This window comes from Saccostrea cucullata, unplaced genomic scaffold, assembly GCF_032062105.1.
Source record: "Saccostrea cucullata isolate Sc308-1 unplaced genomic scaffold, CSIRO_AGI_Scuc_v1 ctg869, whole genome shotgun sequence".
NCBI lineage: Eukaryota > Metazoa > Mollusca > Bivalvia > Ostreida > Ostreidae > Saccostrea > Saccostrea cuccullata.
Window position 1 is genome coordinate 158902 of NW_026928190.1, and position 18126 is coordinate 177027.

Sequence of the window (18126 nt, forward strand, 5' to 3'; positions counted from 1 at the left end):
CCTTTTAACGGTCAGAAACAGTCCTGTATATAGTTTTGTAATGTCGGTTTAAAAGAGTTCCATTTCGACGTTCGTAAGCACAAACAGCTATTTGTTAGCGTTGAGAGGTAAGTAAATGACCAGGAATTGAAGTTGAATGTATGCTTACTTATGAAATATCATTTAAAATTATTTTCAAAGCTGGGGAAAATATAAAATACATGTACAGGAAAAATACCCATAGTAAGCGACACTTTCGGCACTTTTCAACTTAGATGTTTGGCCATATCTTGAATATAGAGATGAACAGTTGGCAGCGCAACTCCTCATAAACCGCAGTACAGAATTTTGTGAAACTTTGCAGATATTTAGGATACAATGTGTAGTAAAGGAATAACTGTCTTATTTTTCGAATTCATGAAGTGATCAATGGATTGGCTTGTGTGATAATTTGCATAAACGCCGAAGGCGTTTATGCATAAAATTATCACACAAGCCAATCCATTGATCATCTTCATGAATTCGAAAAATAAGACAGTTATTCCTTATATTTACATGCTTTGATTCCGCCAATCCACGGGCTCCAAGCCTGCTTCTCTCTAGGTGTTGTCCCGCCCTACACGTGGTTTTTTTTTTGGAACCGCGCCAAAACATTCATGAGGAAATAAATTACATTTACAATTGGTAATTTTATCTCGGACAAAGACATTGGAAATGTAAATATATATGCATATTGTCAGGAAATTCCGACTCCTTTACTTTTTCCGGGATTTTCAGCACTTTTCATCTTAGATTTTTGGCCATACCGTGAATAAAGAGATGAACAGTTTGGCAGCGTAACTCCTCTTTAACCGCTGCACAGAATTTGGTCAAACTTTGCACATATCTCGTACACAGAGTGTAGATGTGCATATTACCAGGAAATTAGGACTTCATTATTTTTCTGGGAATTTCGGCACTTTTCAACCTAGATTTTTGGCCACATCTTGAATAAAGAGATGAGCAGTTTGTCAGCGCAATTCCCCATAAACCGCTTCATAGAATTCTGTCAAACTTTACAGACATTTAGGACAGAATATGTAGATGTGCATCAGGAAATTCCGATTCCTTTATTTTTTCGGGATTTTTTGCACTTTGAGTTTTGGGGGAGCGTGGGGTATGTGAGGTGCTCACTTTTGACTAATATCCTGATCTAAGATAATCCTTTTTATTGTCCCCGGCTTTTGCGAAAGCGAGGGGACTTTAAATCTCATTCGTCTGTCCGTCAGTCTGTCAGTCTGTCCGTCCGTCACAAAAACTTTAACCTTGCCCATAACTTTTGATTTAATGGAGCTATGACTTTCATATTTCACATGTGTATCCCTTCTGAAAAGACCTTTCTTTGGGTACCACCATATTTGACCTTGACCTTGGAGTTTGACCCACTTTTACACAAAAAATCCAAACTTTTACTTTGGCGATATCTTTTGAATGGTAGAAACTAGGACTTTCATATTTCACATATGCATTTTTTGTGTCAAGGCCTTTCATTGGATACCAACAATTTTGACCTTTTAACCTTGACCTTAGAGATTTCCGTACTTATAAAAAAACTTTTACCTTTACCATAACTTTTGAACGGAAAGGACTAAGGCTTTCGTACTTCACATATGTAATCCTTGTGAGAAGACCTTTCATTGGATACCAAGAACTTTGACCCTTTGTCAAAAAAATGACATCTCAGCCACAAAGAGACCGAAAGCGGGGGACCACAATTCTTTGAATTTGCTTGTTTTCAGTTTATTTTGTGTTATGAAGTGTAATTTCTCTTATATATAAGTGTAGTGTAATTGTCCTCTTTCTTTTTATGCCCCCCCCCCCCCTCTTAAAGAAGGGATGGTATAATGCTTTTTTGATGTTTGTCTATTGGTGGGTTGGTCAGTCCACCAACAGTTCCTATTCATTTTTTTGCAGAGGTTGCACATACTGTAATGAATTTTTGTATACATATTTAAGAATATCTAATTCAAATTCAGTTTTGGGTACGATCGATATTTTTTTTTAAAGAGTTATGCCCTCTTGGACTTAGAAAAATTCAGATTATTTGCAGTTGCTGTTCATTTTCCTTGCAGAAGTTGCACAGACAGAAGTGAATTTTGGTATACAGATTTATCATGAGAATATCAAGGTCAAGTTTTGTTTTGGGTACGATCGATCGTTTTCAGAAAATATTTATGCCCCTTGGACTTAGAAAAAGGGGGTTGGGGCATAAGTGTTTCACAAATGTCTCTTGAATTTTTTCGTAAAGAAACACGCTTCATCTCTCAGTCTATCACATGATTATTCAATTCCATTCCATATCGATCCTTTACAGGGTTACAACCGTTACATGGATGTAAGCTACATATTATATTCAGGTGACTGTTAAGACCCTTGAGCCTCTTTTTTTATTTTCTAGACCTGGCCTTGATTTTTCTCTCATTATGTATATGAAAATCATGCTGGTACCATGGGTGGTGTGATGTCACCTTACATTAAGTCCCCCTTGCAAGTGATAAGTATAACATCGGAATGTTGGGTAATTCAGTGATCCAAGTACGTCCTTGTTACGGTTAACCTCGGTAACTGTGACGTAGATTATATTGGATTGGCCTTGGTGATAAGCACTATCCAAGATAAACAGGTTGTTGATATACTCCGAGAGTACTTACTATAAACAACTAGTTCAACAGGGGACACAATCACACAAATACATACCAGTAACCCCATTTTCCAATGTACTACATGCAGCTATACCTAAATATTATCTGAATTACTTTGGTCATTGAAAATGATCTCAGTCAAACCAATCTAACATATCTGGATTTTGTATTTTCTCTTCGGACACTTTCCGAATTCAGAATAAAAAAAATAGAACATTTAGCCTACATATGGTTTCCAGTATGTTCTCAAAGGTACCCATCGTGTGTTCGAAGTGTCTTCTTTGAGTTATTGCGGGATGGGATGCGAGATGCGCATTTTTACAAGATTTAGGTCATCAACCTGAATGTGAGTGGCCTAATTCATCATCAATGACATTCTGAAATCATTTATTTATGTAATAATCTAGCAAGATATTTTATTATCTTATCTCATGTTTATATAACAAAAACGTAAAAGTTTATATCTAACCCATCATGAGCAAATCCCGTTTTCTAAATTATTATAGACTTCCCTTCCCATCTTTCCCTTCAAAAACATTAATAACCTTTTCTGAAAATTAGTGCAGGAGTATGCTTTACGTACAATTTCTGAAACGATTTAAATTATTGACAAACAAGTTGATGATACAAGAAAATCAGCAGTCTCGTTCAAAGAAATAATTTCGGAAGTTCTTTGATCGATACTATGACCTCGTCAGCAAATACAATTAATCGTCAGGTCAAATGATGACTGACGTTTTTTTTATACTAATTCTTAGTCCATTATTTGCATACTGAATTGTCGACGAATTTTCCCGTTGTTTCCAGAAGCACAAGGAGCACATGGCGGTTGTGACCAGTCGGCAAGGGATGCTCACTGCTCCATGGCACTTGATCCCACCTCTGATGTTTTGGAAGTTCATGTTTGCCCTGCTTCTATTTTGTATTGTTTATGGACTTATGAGCATGACTATTGTCCGTTTCTTTCATATTTTATTCAGTTGGCGGCTATATTCAACCAATATATACAGTAAATCTGTAAGACTACACTCGAATTAAGTGCTGGAAAGACAGAAAAGACGTGTCTAGTGTAAAGGTATTACTGAATATAAGAGTAAGAGACCTGATCCCTGCATAGTTTACTCGTATATATAAAATTTCATTTAACGGCAAGGAAACGGCTATTCAATTCGATCAAGGAGAGGTGGCAGAGATTTTTTACACAGGTTCTTGTAGACAGGACCCCCCCCCCTCTCTCTCTCTCTCTCTCTCTCTCTCACCACCACCACAATATTCAACCCCGTGGCTTGTTGGCCATTTTTTTTCACAAAGTATATTCAATAAACATATTTATCATGTGTACAATAGGAAACAAATCTAAAAAAAAAAAAACACAAAATAATGACCCCACAAAAAAATTACCCCACTATACATTATATGAGATACCTTTAATTCTCTCTTCTAATGTATAGTAGGGTATTTTTTATGCCTCCGTAATGGAAGATTCGGGGTATATAGTATTTGTCTGTCCGTGCGTATGTATGTCTATCTGTTTGTCTGCAAAAGTTTTAACCTTGCCTATGGTTTTTGATTTAGCATCGTCGGAAACCCATGGGTGATCCCTTCTTCACTTATCATCCGGGTTATAAGTAAAGACGAGATACCGTGGGTTTCTGACGATGTGATTTAGTGGACCTATGGCTTTCATATATTTTACATGTGTATTCCTTGTGACAAGACCTTTCTTTGGGTACCACCAAATTTGACCTTCACCTAGGAGTTTGACACACTTTTACACAAAACTCTAAATTTTTACCTTGGCCATAACTTTTGATCAGTAGATACTAGGACTTTCATACTTCATCATATCTATTTTTTTGCGGCAAGACTTTTCATTGGATACCAATAACTTTGACCTTTTACCTTGACCTTGGAGATTTACCTAATTATGAATAACCTTGGCCGTACTTTTTAACAGTAAGGGCTATGGCTTTCATATTTCATATATGTAATCCTTGTGAGAAGAACCTTCATAGAATATCAAGAACTTTGACCCTTTGACATTGGACTTTGACCTACATTTAAAATACAAACCTTGACCATAACCTTTGAAGGGTAAGGACTATGGCTTTCAAACTTCACATATTTAATCCTTGTGACAAGAACTTCCATTTGATATCAAAAAAACTTTGACCCTTTGACCTTGACCTTGGAATTTGACCTACTTTTTAAAAACTTTAATCTTGGCCATAACTTTTGAACGGTTAGGACTAGGGACTACTTCATATATGTAATCCTTGTGACATTACACCTTTCTTAGTAAACCAATTACAACACGTACTGACCATTTGGCCTTGAAGTTTGAAGTTCCTTTCAAAATCTTATCTTTGGCCATAACCTTTAAAACAGATGGTGCTAGGGCTTTCATATTTCACAATTATATTTCTTGTTAGAAGACCTTACTTTGCATTGGTATCAATATATTGCATTTAAGAAATGTCTAATCTTCGCTATGTTGCCATACCGGGACATTAGTGTTTCATAAACACATCTTGCTTTTTAGCCCCCGTAAAAGAAGTTTCGAGGGTGTATAGTTTTTGCCCTGCATGTCCCTCCGTCCAGCTGTCTGTTTGACAGTCCGCAAAAACTTAACCCTTGGCCATAATGTTTGAATGGATGGGGCGGGCAATGACTTTCATATTTCACAGTTGTATTCCTTGTGACAAGACCTTTCCTTGGGTACCACCAAATTTTACCTCTTGACCTTGGAGTTTGACCTACTTTTACCAAAAATACCACAATTTTTACTTTGGCCGTAACTTTTAAATGGTGTTTGCTATGACGTTCAAACTTCTCATATGTGTTCTGTGTGAAAAGATCTAATTTTGAGGTGCTCTTGTTTTGTTTCATTCCATATGCAATCTATGGTTCCCATAACGCGTTACAATATACTCAGGTGACTGTTAAGGCCTTAGGATCTCTTGTTTGTTTTAATAAGTTTGGGCAATTACTGTGGCTTGGAAAATGGGAGCAAGTTAATCAGTTTTATGTTGTATATTTAGTAGTATATTTTGATAAACGAATTCCTTCTGATTATCTTGTGATCTTGTCAGTACACGTGGGTATGGGTCACAAATACCCCAGATCCAAACATTGCTGATAGTTTATATACACTCATCTTAAAAGTGCTCTATATCCTCATTATTAAATATTAATGTTTTTAAACTTAAGAATGATCTAGTGTTGATTGTGAATATCTTCTAACTTCAGACATTTTTCTATAAAGAAATTGTATAATCTGACGATACATTATTGTAAAACATTCTTTTCTTTTTCTTTTTACTTTATATCTATTCTATCAGACTCGTTTAAACCGTTAAATTTTCAGAATTATTTTTCTTTAAGTCACTAATAATTCAATAAAGAATTATATCACTACACTAATTTAAGGATATCCTGGAGAACACGTAAGGTACTAAATAGGTTGCTCAACATTACACGAGGATTAGCATTCCCAAAACAGATTTTCAAAACAGCTTGTACGAGGTGGCCCCCTGGGATTGGTTTGTTTTAAATTGTGGTTTCGTGACTTTATTAGGTTAGGTCAGGTAAATAACAGTCATTATCAGATATAATATAAATATAATGTGATAAAATTGCTATATCTCTCCTAACCTAATTTCCGTCAACAAAACTATCCTGAAAATAAATTTCAATACTGTATGTTAGAAAGTACCATTATTTATTTTTTTTTCAATCAAAATGACCAAACATTTATTTCAATCCATTAGTGAATAAAAAAGTATATGGAAAGATTCCGATAAACCAATTCAAATGCAATTGAACCGTTCCATTTTTCCAACTCAAATGATATTTCTTATTATTTATTTACTTTATTTTTTTATTTTTGAAACCTTACAATAGAAAAGATAAAGAAAAAAACAACATAGAGCCTCCAGCGGTTTTAATAAAAATTGAGGAAAGGTATGGTACGATTTAGAACATTCAATCATATTTGGGGTTATTTGTGCATCAAGGGGGTAAATTAATGATGCGATTCTCGTCCGAGGAGCATGCGACCCAAATGGAACAATCTCATTGGTCAGTTAAATTGATTGACAAGGTCACCACTCCCATAAAATAGGTAAGGAATAGTATATTAACGGATCAAAGAATTGTTTTTTAAACATTTTAATTAAAGCATTTTGTAATTAAACATAGACCGTTAATGATGAAGAACCCCCTCTTCCCATGGCTTGGAATTCTGTCATGTCTCGCCCTAACAGGTATGTGTTTTAAGTTGAAGGATTTTTATATCTTCTTTTGTCAATTTTGTTGTTAAATTACAAATCATTTGAAATGACAAAGCACAGAATAGAACAAAAAAAATTATTTTGGTACTTTAGATCTATATCTTAACAGCAGTGAAAAGATAAAATATTTTAACCTAAATCTTTTTAATTCTGTATATAATTAAAATAAAGGTATTAGTTTGTGAATTCAATAATTAGCAAATGAATAAATGCATGACTGTATTTTACTTAATTTACACTGTAAAGTGTTTAGAATTTTTGTCCATCCATTTTCAAGTGCATTAGATACGAATGAATTTGTTTTTATCAAACTACAGGCTAAGTAAAAGTTTAAAAAAAAAAATTTATAATCCAACTTCAGGTTATTCGGTAGTATTTCATGTTTATTAAATTTTCCAAAGCTTTGAAAAAATATAGGGAAAAAATAAAACCACCCAGTTCATTTAAATTACCACAAAATATTTTTTTTAAAAATCAGGCGATATTACGAAAGCAATCATCCGATGTGGACGACCAATGGTCCAAGGCGACTTTTAAGGGGGTGTTAACGCGAGGCATTCGCACCTTATTACTGTAATCCCGTCAAAGACGCTTATACCAATGTCCCATAGATCATATCTTATTTGTAAACCGAGTCAACCGAAAAAAGTTCTAACAGGTTAATCTGTATCTCTTTAAAGCTTTCTCTATATTGCCATGACTATTCTCGATAACGTTGTATAACTTTTTAGAGATTTGCCAAATTCATCACTTCCTGGTTATCTATGTGTAAAGTTGAAAACGAACTTTTGAATACCTTAAAACCTTTATAAATTTAAGTTTATTTCAGTTAAGATAGGTAAAACATTTTACTAAATAAGAGAAAAAACCTAAATAATTGTGACACCAGTCAATGCAAATTTTATTAAAATTGTCCTTCTTATTTAAATTGCAATAATTTTGCGATATTTTCCTAATTCAAGAATGTACTTAATTCAATTTCCTAAACTAACAGGGACACTTCATATGCTTAAACGAATCATATTAAAGTTAGAACAATTTAAGCATGTTTAAATCATGCAGAATAAGGTATTTTAGTCAGAACAAATCGTGTTTTCAAATTCTAATTTTCCGTGCTAATATGTATCACTGTTAAATTTCAGTGGAGTCCATTATTCCTCCATTCATGCAGCGTATGCAAAGCGAACAGCCGGTGGTTCAAAGATTTAGACCGACGGCGGAGAGATGCTGCAGGGTGGGAGAAAGAACAGCCAGGTTTTCAATGTCATGCAGTCTCCGGAACAGCCAGTTTAACAGTGTTCACGCCGCCCGCGGATTCTCCAGAAGCGGCACCATTTTGAGAAACATAGACTTATTAATCTCCAAATCCACACAATGTGCCTTTCACTTCTTACAATCGTTTGAAAATTGTTGTCTGAACAAAGAACAGTTTCTTAACGAAAGTCGACTGTGTAGACGGAGGTATACGGACAAAGAAGTTCGTAATAATTGCATAAACATCGCAAGATCTAAATACGGACAGTGAGGATCAAATCCGCCATATTTTTTCAATGGTTTCACGACTACGGCAGCATTTTAGTGTAACTTATGTTATGAATACGATGTATTCACTCATTATCATTTCCTTTGTACGTATGGTGACATTAAATGTCTTTGTTTAAATGTAACTTATTTTCTGCGAGCTGTGAATATGCTTCATATTAAAATCACAATCATGCTTACCACAGATTTTGGTTTTTTTTTTCGTTAGTAATTAAGGGCACAAGGTTAAATGTACCATGGTATCTTCATGGCTAGATATGGGCTTTCCCTAATATTTCTTTTTTATGAAAACGATTATTTTGCTTCTAACCTCTATAAAGTGAGTCTTATCGGAGGATGCGAGAATGACTTTCGGACTTTTCTTACCATGAGAAAAGTCACATTGTCTGAATTTGTTTCCCCTTGCGGTTAATAATGACATTTCATGGAATTGATACAATGATTTGTTGCAATGGGTTTGTGAACAATATCATCCAAACAATTTTCTTGTAGTGCCAGGAGTCAACACGTTCCCATTGGACGTCCATTGCCAGGGGTCCTGAGTCAACACGTCCCCATTGAACGTCCATTGCCAGGGGGTCCTGAGTCAACATGTTTCCATTGGACGTCCAACGACAACATGTTGACTTAGGACTCTTGGCCTTGCGCGAATGACCCAACGGGCACTTTTAAAGTCTTAAAATATACTGGACAAAAAGTTATGGATCCTATCAAAATATATGTTTTATATATACGTTATTCTAAAAAACAGAATACAGTTTAAACATTAGTATCATATTTTATATTCAAAGTTTGAAATTCAAACAATGGAAGTGATGTTTGTTTAAACACACGCTATCCACTGTTCATTACGGTCAATCTAAACTTCGCCATGTTGGGTGTAGACATGAAAATAAGGATTTTTTTCCAGAAAAGTCAAATCATGTCGGTAAAATTATTGCCAATATCTTGTATGACCTTCCTCTGAGGCAATAAACGCCCCATGGTGTCAAACCTTACTGCCCATCAACCTTGCAAGGCTAGCCCGAGGGATCGAGCTGTTGTAATCCCTCCTGCAACGTTGCCTGAATCTCCTGTCGATTTTGGGGGAGTTTTATACGAGATGAAATGCCTTGCTAATGAATGTCCCATGCATATTCCAGGTCAGGTCTGAAAACGACTTGTTTTGTCTATAAGCTGAGCTGTTTCACTTTCAATGTACTCATTTACGATTCTGAATCTATGAGATCGATCATTTTTCGTCCATTAAGATGAATTTCTCTTTCCCAGTATCTGCAATAGGTCGAACGATGGGATGAAGAATATCATACCTTCATTTTAAACCTGTCAGGAAGCCTTCAATGCCAACACTTATCAGGGTTTAAACTTAACTGAAATTTCCACGAGCCATGTGGGCTCCTGACATTTCAAATTTAGGAGCCCACTGTTAAATTTGTTAGCCCACAGTCTCTGTGATTTTTTGTAAAAAGCATAGATTTTGGGACAAAAAGTAGATACAAATGAAATACATATAGAAATTCATCTGTTTAAAATTGGAGTTCTTACTTTATAAAAAATCAGATGTCATATAAATATTTAATCAAAGGAAATGAAATTGCATTCAATAAATAATTTTACTATCTTTTTTTTTTACTTGGTAATACATGTATATAAATACGTAGCCTTGGTACATGTCTACAACTGATAAATTGACAATGACACAATAAGATTTTCTAGGTTAAATATTTTAACTACAACATATCTGAAATACATGTAGGTGAAAACACTTAGTATTCATATGACTGAGTAGTTGGGAGTTATTAAAATTGTATATCTCTCACGTATCAACCATTTACAGAGGGTTGGAGGAAATTCGGATTAGGAAAAAAGACGATCGTTTTAGGGAATTTCACAAATCGTTTAGTACTTTAAATGGAAAAGATGAAGAATATTTACGAACAATAGGACCATACTGCTGTGATTTATTTCATTTTTCTGTAGTTTTAAATCAAAAACCTGCATAAAATGTCTGTTTTTCAGTAAGGGGACTGGGAATGAATTCGGTCCCCTGCAGAATTTTTATTCGCCACGTGGGCGATCAACTTACAAATTTTATGAGCCCACACCAATTTTTACTCGCAATTTGCGAGTGGGCGAGCGTTAAGTTTAAACCCTGCTTATGCCTGCCGAAATCATCACTGAACCTCCATTTAATCTGTCATGCTTAGAAATGAAAAATCGGCAAATCCTTTCCCTTTTGCATTCCAGACAAGTCTGCCATCATGGAGGTCAAAACAAGACCGCTGCTCATCTGTGGAGAGAACAGAAAACCAATGACGTTATTGCCAGTATATGTGTCCTGTTGCCCACTGTAGTCAGTTTTTGAAATACTCTAATTTTAACATAGGATGCACAGTTGGTCGGAAAGCCTTGAAAATTGCTTCATAAAGTCTGTTTCGAACTGTTTTAGTAGAAATCCGTCTACTTGTATTTCTCTCTAAAGCTCAGTATCAAAGAACACTTTAGAAGTGGTGCCTTTTTGCAACATTTGCTAAGTAACGGTCTCCACGGATTGAATACACCTTGGACGTCCCGATTAAGCTTTCTTTTATAAATTTTCTGCCTGTAAATATTATTACAAGTTTACTAGTATAAACGGCGAATCACGCTTTGGGAAACATGAAGTCTTTTTGCAACATGACGTTGTGTTTTTCCAGTTCCCAGCATCCCCACAGTCCTGGAGCACTAGTCCATGCTCACATGCCTCCTCAAAGCGTCTTATCGTCAGTTCTGGCTAGAAATACTGAAACTTTCTTATGTTCACTAAAAAGAAAACCCTCTTTGATACTTCTGTGCTCCTACTGTTCCACTTACCCTTTTAATGCCACGCACTTTCTTGAGCAAAGGCCGCAAAACTTATCAAACACGAGTAACTCAGTATAGAATCGCGTGAATGACACTTTTTAAACTTCCGAAGCTTTCTTGTCACCTAAACTCATAGGTATGGAAATATTTTTCTTGTGTAAAGATATGATTCCTAACTAATTTTGTCAAGTATACAAGCACGTAATTTTAGAGAGTGTTTAGAGTATATATTAATTTCCATTTTATAAAAGATGGGGTGCTTCTTATTCGTAGGAGGGAATTACGATCACTCAAAGAGTACACTTGTACTGATACACCTAGTTGTGAACCAGTTGAATGGTAAAGGTTAATAACACGTGGGTTACCTCCAATGACGATGCTGATATTGTGTATATAAGGTTAACTATGATGTAGATGTAAATTGATATAATGGCCTACAGATAAAGAAAGTAAATAGTTAGGATAAGACCTTCAAATTTTAAATATTTAAAGAGTAAGTCGTTTTTATTCCTTTTTGACACTATATGAGGGTTTTCAAGGCTGAGGGAGTGACCACATTTGTAAAGTTTAAGACTAAAGATGAATAGAGTTATCTTAAAATATAATCTTGTCGTGTAGTCATTTTTTTTTTTTTTGGTTGACATGTATTGTAAAACGTCTTTCTAAACTTAAAGCAGTCCAATATAAATTTATTTTTCCATTTGTCCATTTTCAAACTTACAGGACCACAGTGTTCAACTTACAGTGTATTTGATGGTGTTGAGACTAATCCTAAGACGGAACGCATACATGCATGTGCCACACAAAAGCAAGCCTACATCTCTTATCCGCAATTCCTTTTATACCACGGAATAAAATTTAGTGAGACTTTCACAAAATCTTTGTTACATAGTGTCCTTGTGACCTCCTATTTTATATTTTGATAGGACACAACTTTTGGGTTTCCCATAGCAAAACATGGACACCGCCATTCTTTCTATGATATTTAAAGCAATATAAATATGCGCTGCATGTTTGACGGAAAAAAATGTTGCAAATTTGTAATTAACTATTTTATTGACAGAAAAATAGAACATTTATTAACTTCTATTATTTATATTTGCTATGAAAGAACTTTTTATACGCTTTGATTGAAGCAAAATTGAATTATTGTCGTCCTGTACAATAATGATTTCTTATATAATACCGTATATTCAGTTATACAGAAATATTTCTTGTGTCACATTTTTAAACTTTATTTAGGTTTTATTGATCATAATGATTTAGATAACATACAGATTAATCATAATAACATATTTTACCAGCAAAATAAAATTCTCAAAAAATGCAGCTCATATTGCTTCAATTGTCCATCTCTTATCCGCAACTCCTCCTATACCATTGAATAAATTTGATATTTTTACAGATTTTTTTATTACATAAGGCAATTGTACACCACCTATTTTACTTTTTGATCCGACTCTTAGGTCTCCCAGAACAAAACATAGACTTTGCCGTTATATTCATGTGGGAGGGGGAGGTATATCATTTAGTGAGTTCGGTGCTCACAGTTCCATTTGTTACATGTAACACTATTCAACCGCAAAGGGCCATTTTCGAAAACTTATTAAAAGCGGAAAATGATACAAGTATCAGATATCGAGATATAGGTATGATTGTCTAAGAATTCTATGAATTTTGATAAGTTTTTGTGTAATAATATATATTTTCCTAGTCTCTGGGGTTTTGGCGGGGATGGGGGTTACACCATCCATTCGTTGGGTGTCTGTGATTAGAACTTTGGAAATGTTGACTTTCAACAAGACTGTAGATATCCATGCTTCATAAACTTGTTTGTCAAAAGTTTGTCTCAGTTTAGAAATTTATCGTATGTATACACTAAAGCATGCTCCTGTGCATCGAAACAACTGGGAGACATAAACTCCGTGTAGAGATGATAAGGGTTCATTACTACATAAAAAGGAAAGTTGACGATAGAAAATTTGGTCATCACGTTTATCATCAAGTTTTATTGTTAGGATTTCACGTCCTTTTCTAGTAAAATATCCAAAAATGAATCATAATGTGTCTGACTCTTATATAATTTATCTCACGTTCACTGGAATTTATAAAGTCAATATATGAATAGAAGTAACTAAATATTGTTCATTGATGATATGTCGTCGATATATCTAAGTGTCGAGTTGAAGGCCAAAGCTAGTCTTATCTTTTCTCATGTATAAATTTTTAAGAAAATCTGCATTATATGATTACACATAAATGTCTGATTATTACGGGACGTATTTAGTACCCATGGAAATGCCAATAGATTGTTAGAAAGCCTTGTCTCCCAAAAATAGATATTGCCAATCAGAACCTCAAACATCTTTTTAATATCATCTTCGAAGTACAGGTGTATACTTGTGTGTACGTAAGAATTCTTTTGACAAATTAATTCTGACTGTAAATAACCAATGACTTTGTAAGTTTTCTGAGTTCCATTTTTATTTAAATAAAAATAAAACCCCACTGTTTTGATGATAAAAATCCTTATCGTGGGAAATGGTCGTATAAGATGTTAAAAGTCGTACACGTTTCGTACTGTAGCGATATCATCGATTTCGGTAAAAATGTGTGATTTCAAATTTAAAAGTTTTCAAGTATCCACATTTCATTTTCTCCATCACTCGACCATACCATCAGACATGCATTTATTTGTTGAGAATAGCTTTAACAAATTTAGATTACAGGATACAAAGAATGAATCAACACTTTTATTATGCTCCATTAAGACAAAATTATATTGCATATTATATTGTATTAAAATTGTATCAATTTGTCAAAATTAATTATATTTTCCCTAGCTTTTCTTCAAAATTTGAATATTAAATTTTCTTTCCATTATGATTTAAATTATTAGTTCAGTTACAAAGTATAATTTACACACAAGAAGCCGTAAATATATTTAAAAAGTAGAGGCTAAATTTAAGAAAAAAATTATTTTGAAAACAAAATGGACAAAAAGAATCCATGGTTTGCAACGACGCACACTGAATATCACATTTTCACTTCTCGGAGTTACTTCTCTTTGTATACTTAACATTTTATTTTTTGCACAACCTGCTTAAAGGTTTAAAGTTAATATTTTCTATATAATATTATGACATATATATTTAAATAGCATTTCACACAAAAATAAATTAAAAATCATCTTATTTAATCTAAAATTTATAAAAATTCAAATTTTTAGACGGGTTTGATTGACAGTGATATCCTTGCACTTTAACAAATTTTGATTTTTATTCTTAATACTTAGGAAAAGTGGCAATCTTGTTCTGTATAAATGATAAAATGAAATATATTAAAACTATAATCCAGAAAAATCAGAGTAGAAATGTTCGAAAGCAAAGCATACACACAGTAAATTGTTAGTCCTTGCAATTGTGGTGAACAGACTTTAACAATTGAACGTTAAACACAATAACAGAGCTCGTGCCCTGTTTACAAAAACTGTGTACGTTTCACGGGTGTGTTCAATTTGCTTAACTCTGTACACAACACTTAGCTCGGAATGACGATACTTGTGAAGGAGTTTTGCTTTCTAACATTTCTACTCTGAATATAATTATTTTCCCGAATTAAAATTTTAATATTTTCATTAATACTCAACAAGATTGCAACTTTTCCAAATTGAAGTATTGAGAATAAAAGTAAAATTTATAAGAGTGATAAGATGTGTCAATCAAACCCATCCGAAAATAATGAAATAAAATTTTTCAGATATTTTTGTATGAAATGCTATTATAGTATATAAGTGATATTATACAGAAAATATTAACTTCAAATTTGTGTCCATGCACATTTAATGGAAAGTGACATTCAACTTCAACAAGATCCTTACTATACCAGTTGTAAACATTTATCTGGGGTGACGATAAAGAAGCCAGGGAGACAAAGTAATATAAAAACATGAAAAAAAGTCGAATAGAAATTTAAGAAAAAAAAGAGAGAAGGAGAAAGAGCAGCAATCATGCAGAGCTTAATTTTCAGGACTTTTTCGTTTCGAGTTGACACATGTTCCTGAAATCTAATAACATTGGATAATAATAAATAGCTTGGTATTTTTTCTTACAATAGATGAAGTTTTAACATATTTGGACCTGAAAAAGATGTTAATGGTTACCTTACAGTCAAGATTTATGATATAAGTGATGACTTCAATTTTTCAACCTCTAGATCCCTCTATTAAGTAGTGCTCAATATACCCTTATTGCTTTGGGGTTGATGTCTTTCAGATGATTCGATACGGAAGAGTATGATCTATATACCTATGAAAAATTTCTAAATCGAGTCAAGCTAATTGACAAACAATTTGATATTATTAGGCCATTATTTACAAACGAAATGAAATTGTGTAGAGAATTTCCATTTTTTCACGAGAATGAGCACACGATCGTTGTGACGAGTGGGCACGGGATGCTTAATCCTCCATAGCACCTGATCCCACCTCTGATGTTTTAGACTGAGGTCCGCGTTTACTCCGTCCCTGATTCGTATTGGACGCACTGCATGAAAAGTCGCGTTTAATATAATTTAATAAATTCGTTTACTCCAGTAAATTCCTTGTTTTGAATTTAATTTATGTATAACGGTACATTTTTCATGAGATATATTGTGATATAATTAACTACAGTTTTCAAATAAGTATAATCATATTTAATGCAAAATACGTCGAGAATAATATAGTTTAATTAAGAAGATTATACGTTTCGTTTAATAATATCGACATGTAAAAGTAAATATGCTTATACTTAAAGTTTAAGTATATTTTTGGTATAAAGATATGTCATAAATAATTCTTTATACTTAGTGTAAACTTATGTTGAAACATATTTGAAAAATAATATTTAGGCACCCTATTTATTTTAATTTATTCATTTCTCATTTTTAATTATTTAACCCTTATGTAGATTTTTCAAAACTGTGGAATATAACTTTGTTTTCTCCCTATCGACTACTACTGTAGTACAATTACATCGGGATCGAAGTCGGGCTCAAAAAGCAATTAATTTAAAAACAACACACCGCGCCGAAATTCAATTTTTTGGAGTGTTCCGAGCAGCCATGTTGAACTTCATCATGATGTTGTATGGGACAAAGGGGCGAAAGAGATTACACGAAAAGAAGAAGCATGATTAACTTTGGATGGAATTTCTGTTTTAACAGAAGATGAAGACAATTACGACCCTGTATAGCGGTAGGAACAAGTTACAATGTACGAAATTTTATCATGTGTCCTTGAATGAATAATTGCTTCTGCTACTGATAATATTACTGTTCTAGGCACTACACATAAAATGCCTGGCAGTAAAAACGTTTGGGCAAGCGCTATTTAAATTTTGTAATTATTATTTAACACTTTTAAACATCTCTCATAAAGATGGATTTTAACCAGAATTTCCTCGTTTGGGATTGGTTCCAGAATTTTAGTGTTCCTCTGTTCAGCATTTACAGAGTATGTTGTACAATGTAATAAAATATATATTTATTTCTTAATGCATACTCAAAATCATATTCAGCACTAGCGGATTGTGCGACTGCCTGAGACGATTCCCCACAGCGCCGGCTATGTGGACAGCTTGTGAAATAGCGGATTGTGCGACTGCCTGAGGCGATTCCCCACAGTGCCGGCTATGTGGACAGCTTGTGAAAATGGTGAGAACCATGCAGCTCTAATTTTCAATTAACACAAATAGCCTAACAATGTTTTTATTAACTTGTATCTTTTAGCATAAGACTATAAAAACACTGCAATAACTTGAAATGCTATATATACCAAGTGAACAAGATGAACTTAATTCCTTATCCTAAAAATACAAAAAGCAATGGATTCTGAGCTATGCATAAGTTTTCTTATGTTAAATACTTTAATAAGCATGATTATTAAAAATAGCTATCATATTCTATGATGCACAATTATGCATGCATTATTTACAGGAATCTAAATGATCACAAGAAATGACAAAAGCAGTATGAAGATTAACACAAAGGTAAGATTTCTTAAATTTTCTGATAAGATCAATAAAAGCACATGAGTTGATTTTTTAGCTCACCTGAGCCATTTTAAGACCAGAGCGAGTTTTCTGATCTGTGTCTGGTATTCATCTGTCATCTATAAACTTTTCATTTTTTTATTACATTCATCAGAATTAATCCTAGTTTGAACAAAAAACCATGCAGGATACATCTGTTCTTTCAGATATTGTGCCAGAAAAGTTTGAAGTGCTATGGGAATGATCAACATTGAACTTGCTGAGCCTTCCTTCTGAAAGTGACTTAACCAGATATTTGGCTACCCAGTATGAGGTACGTACTAATCATTTGTTGTACAACTTATTGTGTATGAGACTGCCACCATTTAAGGATTTTATTGTATGAATGTTATCTACTTGCTCTAATCATAAATACATCTGTTTGTATATTTTTTCTATGAAATGCCATATCTGTTTTTAATTGTTCATATTTTTTTTTAATCAACAGTATCTTTCTGCTAAAATGAATAAAATGTTGTGGAGGAACTCGAAGAAAAGGGATGCACATCTCAACATATTCAAGGTCAAGCAGGTAAAATACATTCATAAATTGCTCAAAAAAAAAATGACGAAAAGTCACCAATCCCCAATTTACATGTACTTCCACAAAATCTGTGGCTTGCTGGGGTGAAACTATAGATATATATGTCTTTATATGTACATGTAGTGATGGAACGATTGTCGGCGACAATCGATTGTCGGTCGTTAGAAGCTCTT

The 18126-nt window shown here is 33.8% G+C and overlaps 1 protein-coding gene and 1 long non-coding RNA gene across 2 annotated transcripts; both read left to right on the forward strand.

Moving 5' to 3' along the window:
- The first annotated feature begins 6789 nt into the window (after positions 1–6789).
- Positions 6790–8678, forward strand: LOC134276705 (uncharacterized). The gene is made up of 2 exons (XM_062758966.1): positions 6790–6925; positions 8095–8678. The coding sequence occupies exons 1-2, from the start codon at positions 6868–6870 to the stop codon at positions 8475–8477; spliced, it is 441 nt and encodes a 146-aa protein (XP_062614950.1). The 5' UTR covers positions 6790–6867; the 3' UTR covers positions 8478–8678.
- Positions 8679–16272: 7594 nt separating this feature from the next.
- LOC134276706 (uncharacterized) lies at positions 16273–17911 on the forward strand. The gene is made up of 4 exons (XR_009994109.1): positions 16273–17032; positions 17315–17367; positions 17577–17683; positions 17858–17911. It is a non-coding gene; the product is annotated as an uncharacterized LOC134276706 (long non-coding RNA).
- The last annotated feature ends 215 nt before the right edge of the window (positions 17912–18126 follow it).